The sequence below is a fragment of the Lycorma delicatula genome, chromosome 2, assembly GCF_047948215.1.
Source record: "Lycorma delicatula isolate Av1 chromosome 2, ASM4794821v1, whole genome shotgun sequence".
NCBI lineage: Eukaryota > Metazoa > Arthropoda > Insecta > Hemiptera > Fulgoridae > Lycorma > Lycorma delicatula.
The window spans coordinates 123875333-123895298 of NC_134456.1; the positions used below are offsets into that span (position 1 = coordinate 123875333).

Sequence of the window (19966 nt, forward strand, 5' to 3'; positions counted from 1 at the left end):
TACAGTACAGGTGGCAATGAACATGCTGTGCATCTTTATGAAACTCGAATGTTGTATGCAAACATACAGTCTAGTCGAAAGTCAATAGGCATGTCAGCATATGGCTGAAAAATTCTAACCTCAGCTCACAACCACCATGTTTTTTATTTGGTTATAAGGCCACATTGACTTGAAGGGAACAAATGAATTTGATAAACATCCAATTTTTTTTTATTGAAATACATCATTGGTGATGTCTTAAATGTGAAGATAGCTACTACCAGTTATTCACAAAGTTCATTTACCTTGTGGATTTGCAAGTGATGTGGACAAGGTTCATTATGGCAAGTAGCCACATATTATGTACATTTCTGCTAGTTCTTTCTTAAATGGCAGTGTTAAGTTATGTGTAATAATACCTGGCAAGTACGTACTGGTTGTAAGTTCACAAATACTTTTTTTATATAGCTTCCACTATGTTAATAAAATTTACATAAAATTCTACACTATAGTGTTCAACCTAAAAATATGAGGTTTGATAAAAAAAAATTCACTACTTCAGTGGGAAAAATATTAAAACATAAAAAATAGATAAACATAATAAAAAATGCATTTGCCAATACTAACACAAATTTAAATTTTACTGCTACCGAACTAATTTAATTTCTACTAATACCAGCTTTACTAATAATTTTTTTCTTGCCATTAAGCATTTCATTAATACTTAATGGAATGTTGTTTACAATATTAATATAATTTACAATTTTCATTAACCCCGTTACAAAAACAGGCCTTTTAATAAATAAAATGGCGAATTGAAATCATCTAAATCGTTACATAATCAGCTTTCGATTATGTAAGTTTTTTATGTGGTTTTTACATTCCGCCACATAAAAAACCAGTCTCACGAACAAATTCTAAATCGTTTAACATCAGTACGTGAAGTGATACTTTAATATGATAAAATATTACACGACTTTATATTGTATCTGATTAGCAGCTAACATAAACTCAATCCCATAAAAAACCTGTGGAAGAAAATTCTAACATTTTGAAGAGTCGTTTAAAAATTACCCAAGTTTTTTTATACATGTTACTTCGTTTACTTACCATGACCTCAAAAAACAAAAATTATTAAAATACTTCAACAATATACATCCTTTCTAACCACAAAAGAAAAGCTATAAATAACATAAAGTATGATTAATTGTTTAAAGTAAAATTCAACACCTTCAAGAACCTACCAACAAAATGACGGACGCAAGTCACTGTGTCGTAATGGATCAGTGATGCCAAAACCTTTTTCTGTAATCTTTTTCTTTTCAATGATAAAACGTTAAATAAAATGTAAGCACACAAGTAGAATGTATAAAATTCTTATCTAAGTAATTAAAAAATTATAATTTTAAATTTACTTTAATGATCAGATTTTCTGTAATATATGTACGATTAATAACCATTAGTAATTAAAATATTTTAAAGTTGAAACACATTCATGAAAAGAAATTCGTTGAAATTAGTAGCAAGAAAATTACCGTAACTGAAGCTTTCAAACGGTAAATATTTATAGAAAACCTCCAAATTGTAGGAGCATCACTATGCGTTATCTGCGATCAATCATTATTGGACCAGCGTTTATGAGGTAAATAGATGGATGTAACTTGATGAGTACGAAGGATTTTTTTGCTGAATTATTGTGAATGTTTATTTTACAACAAAAGTTAAAAAAAATTATGTCTGTACACTTGTTTAGTGTATTTTGATTAGTCACTAGATATTAAACTGACAGGTCTAAGAAATTTAAATAAAGATTACGAAACAGATTAAAAATGAACCACTGAAAATATTTTAAGTTATTACTCATAATTTTATTTTTAATTATGACTTAAAATGAAGAAAGACGGAACCAATGTTTTATCCCTTGTCCTGCTCACGCTCTCTCTCTCTCTATATATATATATAGAGATATATATATAATTTTTTTTTAGGGTGAAAAAAATACGTAAATGTCATCATCGCCTGCAATAAAAAAAATCACATAAAAAACAAATTGATACTTTTGAACTTATTACTACATTGTAGGTTTGTGTAGAAACGTATCGCAGGTAAGCTCTGTAAAAAACATAATAACACCCTAAAACACAAATGAAGAAACTGAAAACATAACAGTGCAAGTAAACGCAAAGAGAACCATCATCAGCGTAAGCTACTGGAAACAAAAACATCACTGTCAAAAAGCAGAATAGAATATGAATAAAACAATAACAATAAAATTTAAACAAGAGTAGAATATTTAAAACTAATAGAAAATCATTAAAGCTCCTTTTAGCATGACAGATATAAAAATGGAAGTACCTAAAAATTATCAAAAGAAGTTAGTTGCTTGGATGATCCCCAAAAATGTCGGACCTTATCTTCTTTCTTTTTTGTTTAGCCTCCGGAACCACTGCAAAGTATTATTTATTATGAATGAGTTATTATCATTATTTTTTTTAATTAATTTATTTTTTTTTTTTTGTTAAATAGTGGACATGGTCATTAGCCCTTGTCACAAATTAAAAAAAAAAAAACACTCCCTCTTCCATGAAAGTGACTAGGTCAAATGTCAGTCTTGTTAAACAGATCATATGGATAAACAGACTCGTCACAAAGCAGTAAAACACCAGATAAACATTAGATGACAAGGGTGTATAGAGAGCCCTTGTCACTTAAAAATGTGTAATCCATTTCTGAAGAAATGTCGTTAAAATATCAAAGTGGATGTAAAGAGTCCGCAACTGGAGAAAACAAAATCACAGTTGAGACACAAACACAATTAAAGTGGATTCAACGAATTATTCATGATAATGAATGAGTCATAATTGCTCCAATAAACCTTCTCTGAGAAATTCTATCATTTTCTTTTCTCTTTTATCATTATATGATAAATCATGAGCCAATTTGCCGGTTAGACTGAGCCTCATTCTGAAGTTTCTCTAAAATGTGCACTCTTCTATTATATGTTTCACTGTGAGATACGTGTTACAGATTTTACACACTGTTTTTTTTTTTTTTTTGTTTTAATGGAAAGTGGGGTATTCTTAATGCAATTAAGCCTCGTAGTAAGCGCACCCCACCTCCTTATCCATTCATTTCTTATAATCTTTTTACTGTAGTTTTTAAGGTCATCCAGTCGAACTAATGGAATATCGACTTGTTTGCTGTTTGCTGCTTTATCAGCTGCTTCAGTACCAGGAATACTGATGTGGCCAGGTGTCCATATCAAGATGCATTGTTTGTAGTTATCTTTAAGGTTTTTAAATACTGCCAATATATCCTGAACAAGTGCATCATGAGTGAAGCCACTTCTGAAAGCAGTGATGACACTTAAGGAATCGGAGCAGAGAAGCACTCTCTCTTCATTGTAATGTAATACACAACGAAGAGCTTGCTGAATTGCATATAACTCTGCTATGTAAACACGGGCTATTGCAGATAAGCCCCAAAAGTGGGATTTGTCATGTACGACTAATGAACTTCTGACCCGTTCTCAGTCTTCGAATCATCAGTGAATACATGGGTGAAACTTTTAAATTCTGCAATCAGTCGTCGAAAAGAATTTGTAATATAAACGTCTGATAGTCCCTGCTCAATCTTCTCCTTCAAGTCTATACGGCCCTCCACTGTAAACATCAATCACGGTGGGGCTTCTCTTCCGGAGACCGGGAGAACTTCTGGCAGATCAATACCATAGCCTCCACTGATCTCCATTCTCCTTATTCCAGCCAACATTATAAATAATATAATAATATCATTATAATATAAATTAAAGAAATCCAAAGTCTAGAAAAGTGGGTCTTTTCCAATACTGTTCAGCCAAACCGTGCTTATGAAAGGAAACGAAATTTATATGTCCTGGGGAGGCCAAGACATAATCTGTATATATTATCAGGATTGTTTCCCTTCTGTAGTTCAATGGCATAACTCCTGCTTCTGACAATATGCTGTCAATCGGACTGGTACGAAAAGCTCCATAGCAAGCCTGATCCCTTTGTTATGGATCATGTCGAGTTTCTTAAGAGAGACTTTTTGGCGGAGCCTTACGCTATTGATCCGTAATATATTCTAGATTGGACCAATGCTTTGTAAAGTCTTAACAATACTTCTTTATTAGAGCCCCAATTTAAATTTGACAAAAACTTGATGACATTTAGGGCTTTCTGACACTTAGTTTCTAGCTCTACTATATATATCTGTCCAAAGTGAGACCTAGGAAACAAACTGTTTCTTTATATTCGATATTATCGTCCATTATCAAAACTGGTCTTATATTTGCCATTCTTTTCCTAGTAAAGTGTACACAACAAGTCTTCTCAGTTGAAAACTGGAATCCATTCATATTTGTTACTTCAAGAAGTTTGTTAATAGCCATCTGTAGCTTGTATTTAATTATAGCAGTTTTACTGCTGGTGTAGAAGATCGCAAGGTCATCCACATATAAACTTCTTCCAATATCTGCTGGTATAGCGAGAATAAGCTTGTTCACTACAATTGTGAACGAGGTTCCAGTAAGTAGCGATCCTTGTGGTACACCATTTTCTAACTTTCTGAGAGACAAGTATTCTTTTCCAATTCTAACACAAAAGTGTCTTTCCTCTAAATAACTCCTAATAATGGTCGGGAGTCTTTCTTTTATTCCCCAATCTTGTAGCTGTTTTAGAATGCCATATCTCCAAGTCATATCAAAGGCTTTCTCTAAGTCAAAAAAAAGACGGCAACACAATGCTTTTTATTTATAAAGTTATTCAATATGAAATTTTCAGTGCTAATCATCTGGTCAGTGGTGGAGTGAAATTCATGATATCCCGCTTGATGGGATGAAATCCATTCTTCTTTTTCAAGGATCCATATGAGTCAAAAGTTTATTATGCGTTCTAAAATTTTTCCTAGGGCTCAAGTAAGTGAGATAGGTTGATAGCTTCGTGCATCCAAGGGATTTTTCCCTTTCTTTAAAATAGGAGTTATAATCGTGTTTTTCCACAATCTTGGATATATATACCAGAAATCCAAATTTGATTAGAGTTCTAGTATTTTCTTCCTTGCAATGACATCTATCATTCTGATCATTTCATATTGGATGTTGTCTGGACCAGTGGCAGTGTTCACTGTTTTACTAAGAGCATGATGGAATTCTTTCTCAGTGAATTCTTCATTATAATATAAATTAGTCTGAGTATCAAACAAGATATCATTTTCAGTTACAGCTTTGTGTTTTTTTTAAAATCATTATAATTTTTGGTTGCACTCGCAAATGCATAGTGACTCGCAAATTTCACGGCTATGTCCGAAGGCAAGTCAGGAAGCTTTTCTCCATCTTTGATACAGGTAACCTGGTGGTAAGTTGATCCACAGGATACCGCTTTGACTTTGCTCCATACCTCTGTCGAAGTTGTCTGTCCTGTTATCAAGGAGACGTATTTTTGCCAAGCGGTTATTTTTTCAGTTAAAATAACTCTTTTGGCGCTCCCTGCATTTTTAAAATTTTATTAAAATTTCTTGCTTAGGGTTTTCTTAAAGATGTTGAAAGCCCTTTTCTTCTTCTTAATAGCTTCACGTACAACATCCATCACCAAGGAACACATAGATGATGCAACGTCCCTGAAGTATGAGAAATGTGTCGTAATGCTGCAGCAACGATGACAATTGTCACATGTTCAACATCGCTATTAATGTCTCCAGTTAGAATTTGAAAATGGACATCTCTAGTAAAACTAATCCAGTTAGCCTTGCCAAAAACCCATCTCTTATGAATGGGATATAATTTAACGGGTGTATTTAATGACACCATGATTGGAAAGTAATCGCTTCCATGTAAATCTTTATTTACTTTCCAATCTAATTTATGTGGTATAGAAGCGCTAGCAAAAGTTAAACCAGTGCAGGATGAAGAACCATCTCTGACATTAAAGAAGGTTCCTGACCAGTATTTAATAATGCAAAATTTGAAGTTGACAGAAAACTTTCAAAATCTTCCCACAGGGTCCAAGCGATTGGATTCCCAAAGAGGATTATGTGCATTGAAATACTCGACAAAAATGACAGGGGGTGGCAATTGTTCCATTAGGTTGTGTAAATCCTCTTCTCTCCAATTTAACTTAGGCAGATATACATTACATAATGACACATTGACTGGGCACATATAGCTACTGCTTGTAAATCAGTGCATAGATTAACTTCTTCAAAGGCACAACATATAGCTGAGATGATGGCAACTCCTCTTGATGTTTGGTTAGGTGCGTAATCAAGCCTAACTATGTTGTAACCTTTCAGTCTCAATGTATCAGTATTCCTTAAATTCACCTCTTGTAAGCAAGCGCATAAAGAATTTAGCTCTCTCATTAGCAGCTGTAACTCACTCAAATCAACAAACATCCATTGATGTTCCATTGCAAGATGTGATTTGTAGCATTCTTCCTTGTACTGAGGAGCTACTTCAATGAATATATATTTCACTCTTTTGGATTTGTGGGAGGCAGAGGTGGACTCAAAAATTTCAAATGGGACCAATGGTCATTTCATATATCATTTTAGAGCTCGATGAGACAAGAAAAATGACACAATTAAAACTAAATTCTCATTGCCCAGTCCAAAATGACCAGTAACAATTCATTTAATTCAGATTGCTAGAACTACAGTTGTATGCTCCCCTTTAATTTTTTTTGTTATTTGAGATATCCTAATTCTCTCTTTGGGAACCTTCTCCATTAAGAGAGGCTAACTCAGTAAGCCTCTCTTTAGAGTATTAGCCTTCAAGAGAAAGAGAGCAGAGGTAGCTAAAAAAATTTAAAACTTAAAAAAGTTTTAATTAAACTTACAGTCAAAGAATTTTATTTAATTTAAGTAGATAACAGTTTGCAATATAATTATTTGTTCATGTGTAATTAATGCTATCTTTTATTTAAAAAACCAGTCTTATAATCTCATGAATTAAAAATACTGCCTAATAAAATTACTTCAGTTAAAAAATGTTATTGCTTCTCACCTCATATTAAATGTTGAAACAGCCGTCTCTGTTCCTCCATGCAGTAATATAGTCATAGATGCTGCTTGAAAGCTTTCTCATATTGTGAAAAGTTTCTGGTGAAATCTTCCTACATTTTATCTCAATGGCCTTAATTCTTCAAGAGAAGTTGACTGTGAGATATAAATGGTTAATTTTAAATTACCCCACAGGAAGAAATGAAAGGGATTCAGGTTAGGTGACTTGAGTGGCCATTCAATACTATCATGTCAACTTACCCTATGTTTTGGAAACAGCTTATTCAATGCATTTTTCACTTTGCAAGCATAGCTAACTGGAAAAACATCTTCTCTCTTGAATAAAGATTGTTTGTTTGGTCTATGAGCTATTTCAATGAAACTTTTGAAAGCTGGAATTATCTGCTCATTCAGCAAAGCATAATACATATCACCATCTAAGTTACCATTAATGACAAATAGTCTAAGAAGTGTGTCACCTATTATTCCAGTCCATACATTTAACCTCTCTGGATGCTGAATATGACTTTCACCATACCAGTGAGGGTTTTCTAGAGACCAGTACCTACTATTTTGTCTGTTATCAACCCATACAAAGTAAATGATGCTCTGTCAGTGAACATAATGTTGAAGCAAGAAATAGTCCTTGTAGTTAATCTCTGTGACCAGATTTCACTGAATTCAACTCTCTCGTATCAAAATCATCTTCAATAAGTTCTTTTATTAATTGAATCTGGTATGGATGATATTTATGTTTTTCTAATACTCGTTCCATTGACCACATAGATAAATTATCACTATTTTGTACAGTCGCACTTGCTAATTGTTGATTATTAATAGAAATTTCTGCTAATATTCCTTCTTCAATAACTTATCTATATTGGATCGTCCAGGCTTCTTATCATCTAAAACAGGAATAAGCAATGCACGGGTTGCATGTGGCCCAGTTCACTTTTTCAAGCAGCCGGTCAAAGATTTACTTTTTGACTTTTTAAATATATATTTTTATGTGTTAAATTAAAAAAAGGACATTAAATTACAAAAAAAAAAAATAGATATATTTTAAACCAGTTCCCAGTTCATAAAAATGTGCTATCTAGAGAACCGGTTAAAATATGCTGGTGTTTGTATGGTAGCTAAAATTACATTTAACGAACAGTAAGAATAGGCTTAATACTGCTGACTGACCGCACAGAGTCCACTTTGTAGTGTTACCAAAGTTGTTTGCTTATTTTACTAGAAGAGCCAGGGAGTTGCGTACAAGGACGCATGGGTTCCATACCTCCATGTTAACAGTAGTGACAGTCTTTCGCAATCATATGGACTGCTTGTTTCGCGATAGTTCTTCTTTATTTAATTAAAAGTTTTTTCACAAATCATAGAACTTTTTTGAGTATTTTGTGTTGACTATTTTTGTAACTTGTTAGTGTGTCACTGTAATGAAAAAGGTAGACAGTATTTTAAAATTTTAAAATTAATTGTGTTAACCGAAAATTAATTTTCTTATGATTTTCTTTTACAACTCCTATTTTTATAGTTGCAAAAGTGTCATCAAAACAAACAAAAAACAAAAGGTTGGGGTTGAAAATAAAAGTTTTAATGATATATGGAAATTGGATTATTTTTTCACTTTATACAAGACAAATCTGTTTGCCTTTTATGCTCGAATTCAGTATCCGTATAAAAAAAATAATAACATTAAACGGCATTATGAGACGACACATGACATATAATAAAAACATCCATGGGCAAATGCGGAAAAGTAAATATAAATATAAATGATTGGAGAAAAACTTAAAACAACAAAATATATTTAAGCTCAAAGTTTTTCATCAGATTTGGCAGTTAAATCTATTTACACTGTTAGTCAAATTTTAGCCAAAACATGAAACCATTTGCTGATGGAGAAATTATTAAGGAATTGTTAAATGTTGTTGCAGAAGTAGTTTTTGTTGTTTGCTTTTCATTATATAAAGACATAATTTCAAAAGTTTAGTTTGTCAAAAATTACAATTGGAAGAAGAATTGAAGACCGTCTGAAAACATTACTGCAACTTTAAGTGAACACATTAAAAGATTTGAATGATGTTCCTTGGCACTTCATGGGAGCTGAGACATCAGTGACACATCACAACTAGCGATATTTGTAAGAGAATCGATTCCAGTTTTAATATAACTAAAGAACTGGGTTCAATGATGCCAGTGACAGGAACTATAACAGGTAAAGATCTGTACAACGAACTAAAATCGCTATTGGAAAACTTTTCAATTCCACTGGAAAAGATTGTCGGCATACCAACCGATAGAGGACGAGCAATGGTAGGCACAAATGTAGGAATCGTAGGATTGTAATTTAATGAAATTAAAAACTTGACTGGGAAATACTTGTTAATCATTACATAATTCACCAACAGAATCATTGCTTAAAAACTTTAATTTGTCAAATGTCACACGCCTACAATAAAACTTTATTAATTTTCTCAAATCTCGAGCATTGAATCACCGCCAATTTAAACAATTTTTAAAAGATTTTGAAAACAAATATAGTGATGTAATTTAAAGCACAGAAGTAAGTCAGTTGAGTAGAGGTGCTAAGCTAACAAGAATATATAACTTAAAAAATGATATTCAACTATTTGTGGAAATGAAAGATCCATTTCCCCAATTCAACAGTAAAGAATGGATGTGTAATTTTACCTTTTCGTTGGTATAATTCAACATCCGAATGACTTAAATATAGAACTTTAAGGAAAAAGCCAGTTTATACATAACATATTTGATAAAATTAAACCTTTTGAAAGCAAACTCAAAATTTGGAACAAACATCTGTTGTCAAATAAAAAGTCACATTTTTTATACTTGAAAAAAGAAACTCCTTCAGAAACATGAAAATATGCCTAGCAAATACAAGAATTAATAACTGAATTTGAATCGCGATTTAAAACATTTAGATCGGAAAGAACCGTTCTTTGTTTTAATATTTTTTCCTCGCCATTTAATATAGACGTGGAAGCAGTTACAGATGAGTTACAAATGGAATTGAAATTTCTTTAGTTTCATTTAGTTTATAAAATATGAAACGGACACATTTCCCTCTTAGTGAAAATACTAATACAAGAATTATTGAAGAAGATAATTTTTTTTTTAGTGAAGACTTTTCTCAACTAGACGATTCGGAAAGTGAGGCACAGGATGAAAGCTTATATTTTATTGATGATATCGATGATGATCCGGATTATGTTCCAAATAAACAGGCCACACTTTTTCCAAGGCTTTTACAGCAAAACATAAGTTTTGATTTATTCTCAGATAGTGATAATGAAATTTCTGATACAAATAATCAGAGGCATATTCCAACTGTTCATCGTAGACACATCATGGCATATGCCAACGATGGGCTGCTGCTGGTTAAGGGCAACTCACGTGCCGAGATAGAGCTAAAAGCGACATAGGCATGTAAGGTATTAAGGTTGTGGAGTCTTCAGCATAAGATGGTTTTTTGTGTGGAGAAAACCACTATGATGTTCTTGAAGGGTCGTCTAGCTGCAACCCATCATCCACGGGTTGTGATGGACGGCCTTCCGATTAGGTATGTTACCGTTCAGAAGTATCTGGGTGTTATCCTTGATGAGAAACTTCAATTCAAGGAGCACCTCCAGTTTGTAGCGAAGAAGGCCATCGATGCCTTCTTTGGGATCCGTAGAGTCATTCATCCCGATTGGGGGTTGAATTATCGTACCATGCTTATTCTTTGCAAAGGTGTCAGTGAGGCCATAATGTTGTATGCTGCACCCGTCTGGGCTCATCGTTTACAATTCCAATGCTGTAGGGATATTCTTTTGCGAGCCCTGCATCTTCTATTGATAGCTGTTTTCGGTGGCTACTGAACTGTCTCGCGAGAGGCAATCACTGTGATCGCCAGCATAAAACCCATTGATATTTTAGCTATGGAATGTAGCAAGCGATATATTTCCAACAGGGTTAAGAATGGATGGACGGGGGTGGCGACCAGAACATCAGTAGGCAGGTGTCTTCCCCTACGGGGTGGGATGTTCAACGTAGGGGTAGACCTCGTGGGCCTATACCTACTATTAGTCTGATTCCTCAAGTAGGGAAAACAAGGATGGTTGGGCTGAAGTAGATGAAAATAACAACCCTGAGCATTTACACATTTTGATTCAATGAATTACCTGGTGTGAAGCATTGTCCACCTAGCAACTCCCCTGTCTTAGACACTAAATATTCTTCTTTCTTTCCTAATTCCAAGTGCTGCTTTAGTTATACCTTCAAAATATTAAACAAACCGTAGAAATCTCCTTGTTTGATAAGAACACCAATATAAAATAATGTCCTCACTTCAAGATGTAGTTCACAGATGCCACTGACACAGAAGAATACTTGGTTCCTCTTCTTATTAGTTATCAGTGATTTGCCATTCATTGTTGCTCTCTTTGCAGATGACTCAATCGACGATAATTATTTAAAAGTACTAGAATATTCAATGATTGGAATTCAACAAATCATTGATTGGATGGATTAAAACCATCTGAATTACATATGGATGAAACTGTTGCAATCTGCTTCTCAGATAAGACATTACATTCTAATCATTAACACAAATATATTAGTATTTCTGACAATAGCATTTCCTACCTGAAATGTAGTATTATCCTTTGGGACAGTACAACTTTTAAAACCCACTTTTGTATCTTTTCAACATATCAAAAATCTGCTGTCATATCATTGTTTGGCAACCATAAATATGAATCGTCCAAACCGATGTTAAAAAAGATTTTAACTTATCCAAGAGTTTATATTTAAATACTTTTTTATACCTTTGCCAAGGTAGGTAGTTTAGTTCCTTTGTTTAGTTAGTTGCTTTCAGTCTTACTTAAAACTTGATAAGATATGTTCTGTTTTTAGTTCATTAAATAGTAGTACACCGATGGGAATGTCAATTGTGGCATTCGCATGGGTGGCATCCTGGCCAAGGCGGACTCGAATATGTCAAAAGCCGAGGTTTCGAAGTGACCTCTGATAAAGCACATAAGGGTTAGGAACAGAGGGGGTGGCGAAGGATTTCTTCCCCTAAAGGGGTCAGGATAACATTATTAAAAAAGAATCTTTTTAAACAGTCACTTCTTCAAATAATATCACATCTGCCTTTACCAAACCAGACAACATAAATGTTTTCGCGTACACAGCACAATACTTCCGCATTCGAAAAAATGTTTTATTATGGTTCCATTATCATTTTTAATAAATTAGAAACCCATTTTACACATCTCCCAAATAATTTATTTAAAATAAAATGATTGATTTTCAATACATGGATTTATCAATATTACCATGTAGATAAGTTTTTTTTTTAATAATAGTGAAAGAGATTAATTGTAATAGTGAAAGAGAAATTAACTGAATTTTCTGTATCTCTTTTTAACACATACGAATAATATGTGCTCAAATCATTTTTATTAATGCCTTGTGAATTGCTATTTATTTTTACTTATTTAGTATCTTCACTTATTTAATATTCTATTACTTCATGAATTTATTAATTTTTAATTATTAATGATAGCTTGAACCAGCTCCATTTTTTATTTTATGACTGCATATTTTGCAAAGACACAAAACTTACAGGTTTTTTCCACGGTATCGATTCACTAACGGGCAGCCCTTTTTTATCCTTGCATTAGCTCGCCTACCCTGACGAGATTTTCATTAACTACTATTTTGTTCTAATCAGAATAAAATATTAATTTTTTATTTAAAATCTAGATAAAATTTATCTAGATAGATAAAATATCTACCTAGATAAAATTTATCTAGATAGATAAAATATCTACCTAGATAAAATTTATCTAGATGAATAAAATATCTATCTAGTTGCTATATTGCCCTTTCATAACCTTTTAACTCTTACGTTGGTATTCCTGAGCCGGTAACTTTAGTTCCTGAATTGTTAGCGAGAATACACCTAAGTGACATAACGCCGTTCTTTCAATGAATTTATTCTGATTCTTTTGTTGCTGATAGTTACTAATTATCTAAGCTTTCGTGCATACTTGAAAACCTGAGGTACTTAATGTACTGCAATAGAATTTAGTTGTTCAGAATAGAATTATGATGAGGAACATCATTTGTATTTTAAGTAATCGACTGTATATTGTTTCCGTTGATATAAATTACGAAATTAATTTGCTTAAATTTTAGATAAAATAAATCCAGATTACTATTAAATTTTAAATATATTAAAATAAATTACGAGTAGAATTTATACAATTACTTTGTAAGATTGTGATTTTGAATGTCCTGGAAGGATATTTTCTTATATTAAAAAGCGATTCTTGTATATTTTTACAAAATTACGGTGTTTAAAAAGATACTGGAATTAATTAAGAATATAAATCTTTGTATTACTGTGTCAATTTGTTTAATATATTAAATAGTAGGGTATTCTTCATCAGAAGTACATCACCATTAAGATCAGAGTACATTAATGACAATAAAAATTTTGTAAGTGTAAAGATAATGTAAAATCATACAAAACTACTGCCGCAGAACATGCAAGTAACAACCACCAGTATGCAAGATTAACAGCTTACCACCTTAATTAGACTGGTCATTTAAAATTATGGTTAATCTTTTATGAAGTACAGAAATTTAGGTGAAAGTGATTAGTATCTTTCAGTTACCTATACAAATAAATTCAATTTTTCGTGTATAGAATTGTAATCTATAGATAATAATAATCATTTACAGATGATGTTTAAATAAATAGTCCAATCCTCTTGTAGTCTTAATTAGTTAAAGACAATTTCTGAAGTGCACCAATTATAGTTAAACAATTTATGCCTTCATGCATATGTTTGCAAAAGTAATGAATCTATCATTTATAAAAATTAATAACCCCTTCCATAAGTAAGTTTATATTCATGACTACTACCTATTTTTTTAATAGCAAAAGTATATTTGATGAGGAACCATCCAAGATTTTTCTGTATTTATCTTTTGAAAAATGTTTAACTTAATTACTAACAGTCTGTTTCAATAAAAGTTATTTTGATAATCAGAGTAACTAATAGTAAAAGCTTTATTCTTTTAGAATTTATTTTTCCATGAATAATCAATTTTATTTTGGATTATTCTAAACATTGGCTTGCAAATAAAATTTTAGTTCTACTCTTTTTCATCTGTATTTGTTGGGTTAAGTTTTTAGTTGTAAAAGATAAATATCTCTTATCCTTTATATTCATTTTTTTATCTTGATAAAGATAAAAAAAATAAAGAGACCGTGGTAATATTTCTGAAATGTTTCAGAAACTCTAATTTTAATGTATAAACGTGTGTTAGTTTTTGTGATTGAAAGTTTTATTAAGTAATTTTTCTCCTTGGTTATAATTATGTGAGCTAACTTGAGTTAAACTTGTTTTGTTTTGTTTTGTAATTCTGGAAGTTTATAACTGAATCTATGACTCCTACATCTGTGTGTGTTTATTTTTAAATTTTATATCTTATTTTTTATGTTACTATTTTCAGTTAGTTTTGAAAAGGCTTTGTGACTCACCATGGAGGACGCAGTTTCACTTCAATTGAGTGACATTGATATAATAGACTGGGAAAGGAGATTTAAAGAAACCCTTCTGGAATTACAGTCAAAGAGGGTAATATTTAGCCCTTAATTTATACTAGTGTAAATTGTTTTTTTCAGAATGTGACTATTTTTATTATAGTAGTAAGGATGTTAGATTTTTTCTTCTTTTTTCCTATTTCATCCACACAACTTAAAGGTTGTATGTGGGGATTAAAACCTGGTAATGTGTGAAATTTTTCAGGATCGCTAGAAAAGACCAAAGTTATTCTAGTGCATTTATTTTTAAATATAAGTGTTAAAATAAAAGTAAATTTTAGGTAGCTTTTTGAAAAACATTGGTAAATTGATCCAATTTTTTTAAAAATAATTTATTTTTATTAAGAATATGAACATTCATTAAATAATCAATTAGTTTTTGTGTGTATGTATGTGTGTGTACACATGTACAATGTACGTACAGATATACAAACAATTACATACATACATACACACACACACAATCAAACAGAGAGAGAGAGAGAGATTGTTCCAGGAATCTTTACCAAACTTGAGGGACTGATTCAGGACATCAAAATAAACAAAAATGTTTATTAAGTACACAAATGGGCACTTAAACATCTTATCTTCCTTCACTTTATGTCTGTACACCATTTTGTGTATTTCCCCGACGGGGAGTCTTATTCTTTAAGACTTTGGGGGTTGGCGTCCCCTCGGGCCTAGCCTCTGCAGCTTTTCTTCCCACTATACAGTGAGCTGCAGAACACTTTACATCATACACATATACTACACCAAAAACACTATATAAATTACAACATACACACTTACACAACAACATCCTACACTGATATTTCTTACATTAACACTCGGTGGTGTTGCGACATCTTACGAAACACAACCGTAACTCAAGGTGGGAACAAATCGTGCCAATGGCTGAATGGCTCTATGTAGTGAGTCTCGAACGATGTCCTCTGGGCACCAGGGCGAACCCAGTTGTACTTAGCTCTACTCCAGTACGCGTGCGCTCTGCTGGAGTGGCTCATTTTTCGCCGGTACTCGTGGGACCAAAATTTCTGTTCCTATATTAAATTCCAAGATGGTTGGTGGTCCATCTGAAAAAACCACCAAATTAAGTCTTGTGAAGAGACCTCGATCAGCTCACTGACGAGGATAAAAGTCCTATCGAAGAGAACTGCAAATCTTTAGACTTGAACTCTAAAAATATTCGATTCGTTGTTCTCCGAAATAGTCAGGAAGGTGGCTCCCTCCAAAAGGTTTCACCTTTCCTAATAAACAAAACTGTAACAGGTGCAAGTGGCTCCCCGAAGAACATCAGGAAATTACGTGACGGATCGATTCTGATCGAAACATTCAACGACGAATAGAGTCGATCTATCTTATGTCTCCGTAATATGGGTGGTATAAATATAAGTGCAGAAAGCCACAAAACTTTAAATACGAGCCGGGGTGTAAATTTTTGTCGAGACCTTTTAGATATAGATATCACTGAAATAGTTGACGAGCTTAGCCACCAAGATGTTGCTAAGTGAAACGTATTATGAAACGGCAGAACGGAACAGAAGAACCGACACCGTCTCTTATACTAACATTCAATCTCCCTGTTCCACCAGAAAAGATTAAAGTGGGTTACCTCTCGGTTCGGGTACGACCATTCAAACCCAACCCACGGCGATGTTTCAGATGCCAAGGTTTTGGTCACACTACAACATCTTGTACGAAAACTGAAATCTGTGCTCGATGTGCTAAAGAAGGTCACAATGACACTAACTGCGAAGAAAGTGAAAAATGTGCAAACTGCAGTGGTCCACATACAGCCCGCTCCCGAGATTGCCCAACTTTTAAAGAAGAAAAAGCAATTCTCAAAATCTGTACAGAGCAAAAACTATCTTTTCCGGCTGCACGTAGAGAATATAAAAAGATAAACAATTCACGGAACCTGGTTAAACCAGACGTATCTTTTGCCACCGCTACATCTAAACAAATTCCTACAAATGTTAATAATCAGCAGTGCGGATCCTGCAATGAGCTTAAAAAACTTGTTCAGATGCTATCTGATCAAGTAGCTTCACTTACAGCCACTATCTCAGAGCTGACAAAAATGAATAAAAAGTCCTCCGTCGCAGCTAGTGAATCAAACAGTATGATACATACGAAAGTTCCTATTCCCAAAGTCGTACCGCCACGAATAGCGACTATCACAGCTGGCAGTAAGCCACCTAATAAGCTCCCCGTAAAGGGAACCCACATAACCACCCCCTCTGGGATGTTAACTGCAGCATCCCATTCAAATAAATCTTCTCCACCATCACCTCATATACTGGAGGATATGGCTGAAGAACCACCCGACCCTAGGGCATCGGAGTTCTTTAAAATAAAAAATACAAAAAATAAAAACCGAATCACGTACAACTAATTTTTATATAATTTCCAAAATTTAATTATTTAATTTTTTTATTTATTTTTTTTACACTTATGAACATTATTCAGTGGAATGTTAGAGGTATTCAGTCCCGCATTGAAGATATTAGAGTACTAGCGCACGCACATGATCCACTAATCATGTGTTTCCAAGAGACTCACCTTCTACAACATGACCCAATTACACTCAGAGGATACTTCTGTGAGAGATACGACTGCCTAATAGACAGTAGGGAGAGTGGTGGAGTAGCGATTTTCATGAAGAATGGGGTGTCTGCTACAAGAATTCAACTAACCACTGTCATTCCTGCTATTGCAGTAAAGGTCTCTATTCCCTTCAAATTGCATATCTGCAATCTGTATCTCTCACCGAACACTGAGTTCAGTGCTTTAGATGTCTCAAATCTCCTCACGCAAATACCATCTCCATCGTTAATAGTAGGAGACTTCAATGCCCATCATATTTCCTGGGGCTCAACCTTCTGCTCCTCTCGAGGAAATATGATAAACAGATTGAGACAAAACTTTGACCTTTGCCTATGAATAATGGATCACCCACATTCATGTCGGCAGCACCTCGTCGCTATCTTCTTCTATATAAAAAAGGCGTATGACACAGCCTGGCCACGTGGTATTCTTAACACTCTCAAAGAATTGGGAATCAAGGGCAATATGCTTGCTTTTATCCGCGGATTCTTAAATCACCGAACGGCTCGTGTTCGTGTGGATGATTCGCTCTCTCACAATAATGGAGAGAATGGTAAATGATATTACTAAATGTGTGCAGGCTCCTGTCTCATGCTCTCTATTTGCTGACGACTTTGCTATCTACATTGCAAGTCGTTCAGCACCTACAGCAGAGAGACTACTGCAGAACACTATATATCACCTTGAAGCTTGGTCCAGGATTACTGGTTTCACATTTTCATCCGAAAAAACAAAATGTGTAGTTTTTTCTCGGCAACGAAACCCTTCTATTCCGCAAATTTTTCTGAACGGAGACTATTACTATCTCTACTTGCGTCAAGTTTTTAGGTTTATTTTTTTATAGCCGTCTTACTTGGGTCAAACATTTAAAAGAATTGAAAACAAAATGTTCCAAACTTCTAGATATGATGCGAGTCCTTACTAACACCAACTGGGGAGCCGATAGGTCATGTATGTTACGTTTTTACTATTCCTTTGTTCCCTCCCGTTTAGATTATGGTTGTGTCGCCTACTCTTCAGCTCGTCAATTCGTGCTTAAAATGCTGGATAGTGTACATCACGCTTTCCTTCGGCTTGCCACAGGCGCGTTTAGATCAAGTCCTATCGCAAGCTTACTTGTAGACTGAGGTGAACCATCACTTTGGGATAGACGAGACCAGCTCTTATTATCTTATTTTGCTCGTCTCAGAGGACAGCCAAATCACCCGGCTCTTGACTCAGTCTTTAGAAATCCTAATCTAGGAAAGTATGAGGACCATCCACGTCGTACTGCACTTGTAGGTGTCCGTACCTGGCGTCTGCTGCAGCATATAAATGTTGACGCACCGTCATTCTTTCCTACGTATCCTTGCTCATATCCTCCATGGAGAACAAACCTTATAAATTTTAATTTTTGACCTTACGACATACAATAAACAATCAACACTATCTATTGTCTTTCAGCAAATGTTTCAGTGTGTTCTCTCCAAGATGAAACTAGACGCGGTTGTATACATTGATGGATCGAAACAAAACGATACACTTGGCTGTGCATTTGTTGTCAATGAAAGAACTTATATGTTTGGTCTACCCGGTATTACGAGTGTGTTTACCGCTGAACTATAGCTATAAATAAGGCTCTAAACATCATTAACCATAAATATAGAAAAATTCTTATTTCCAGTGACTCGTGTAGTGCTCTCCAAGCCTTAAAAAACGTTTATTCCAAACATCCTATCGTCATTGAAATTTACAACGCAATCGCTGAGTTTAATAATCGCAACACAGAATTAAGTTTTTGCTGGGTCCCTAGCCACGTAGGGATTCCAGGTAATGAACATGCAGATTCCGCTGCCAAAGAAGCATGTAACCAGCCTCCTTTCACCACCCGAGTTGCTGCTTCTGATTTCATTAACTATGTAAAACAATCACTAAGAGCAAGGTGGCAAGGTGACTGGACGGCTACCGTTGATAATAAACTCCGTCAGAGTAAAGATTCTGTGTTACCATGGGACTCCTCATACAGAAAACCCCGGCGTGAGGAAGTAGTTCTCTGTCGATTGCGGATAGGACACACGAGTACCTGTTGAGAAGAGGACAAGCACCTCTATGCGCACGATGCAACAGCCGCGTGACTGTGCGCCACATACTCGTGGACTGCTTATGTTATGCGGCATTGCGTCGTAAATTTGAACTACCCAGAAACATCCGTGGTATCTTCTGTAATGATAAAGAGGATTTAAACCGGATGTTTCTGTTTTTGCGTAGTATAGGGTTAATACAAAAAATTTACATAACATAAAAATTTAATTACTTTAGTTCTATGTATTGTTTTTGTTATCCGAGTAGCGTGCCTTTTACACTCCCTATCGGATTTTTTTTTTTATATATATATTCATATTTTTTTTTTTTTATGTTTTTTAAATTCGTCTGTGATATTAGTTGTAAGATTTTTGTGATATTAGTTGTAAGACTTTAAACATAATAGTTTTAAGTTTTATCTCCTTTTTTTGTTTTAAGTTTTATTTATTTTTAATATGATAGTTTTTAACGTAGTTTTAAGTTACATGTTAGTTTTTTTGTTATACGAGAATGGGCCTTTTACACCCATTCCGGATTTTGTTTCCTGTGATGGTAGTTTTAAGTTTTAATTTTATCTAACAACTTTAATTACTTTTATTTATTTATTTTCCGGGCGATGATAACGTCCAACCGTTTTTCGCCCTAAAAAAAAAAAAAAAAATTTTGTGTTTT

At 33.9% G+C, this 19966-nt stretch overlaps 1 protein-coding gene across 1 annotated transcript in view; it reads left to right on the plus strand.

Moving 5' to 3' along the window:
• The first annotated feature begins 295 nt into the window (after positions 1 to 295).
• Positions 296 to 19966, plus strand: part of LOC142320245 (uncharacterized) — a 62388-nt gene continuing 42717 nt past the window's right edge. Inside the window, exons 1-2 of the mRNA XM_075357942.1 lie at positions 296 to 405; positions 14536 to 14660. Of these exons, the coding sequence (XP_075214057.1) occupies positions 14565 to 14660 (96 nt within the window). The 5' untranslated portion in view covers positions 296 to 405; positions 14536 to 14564. The remainder of the gene's footprint in view (positions 406 to 14535; positions 14661 to 19966) is intronic.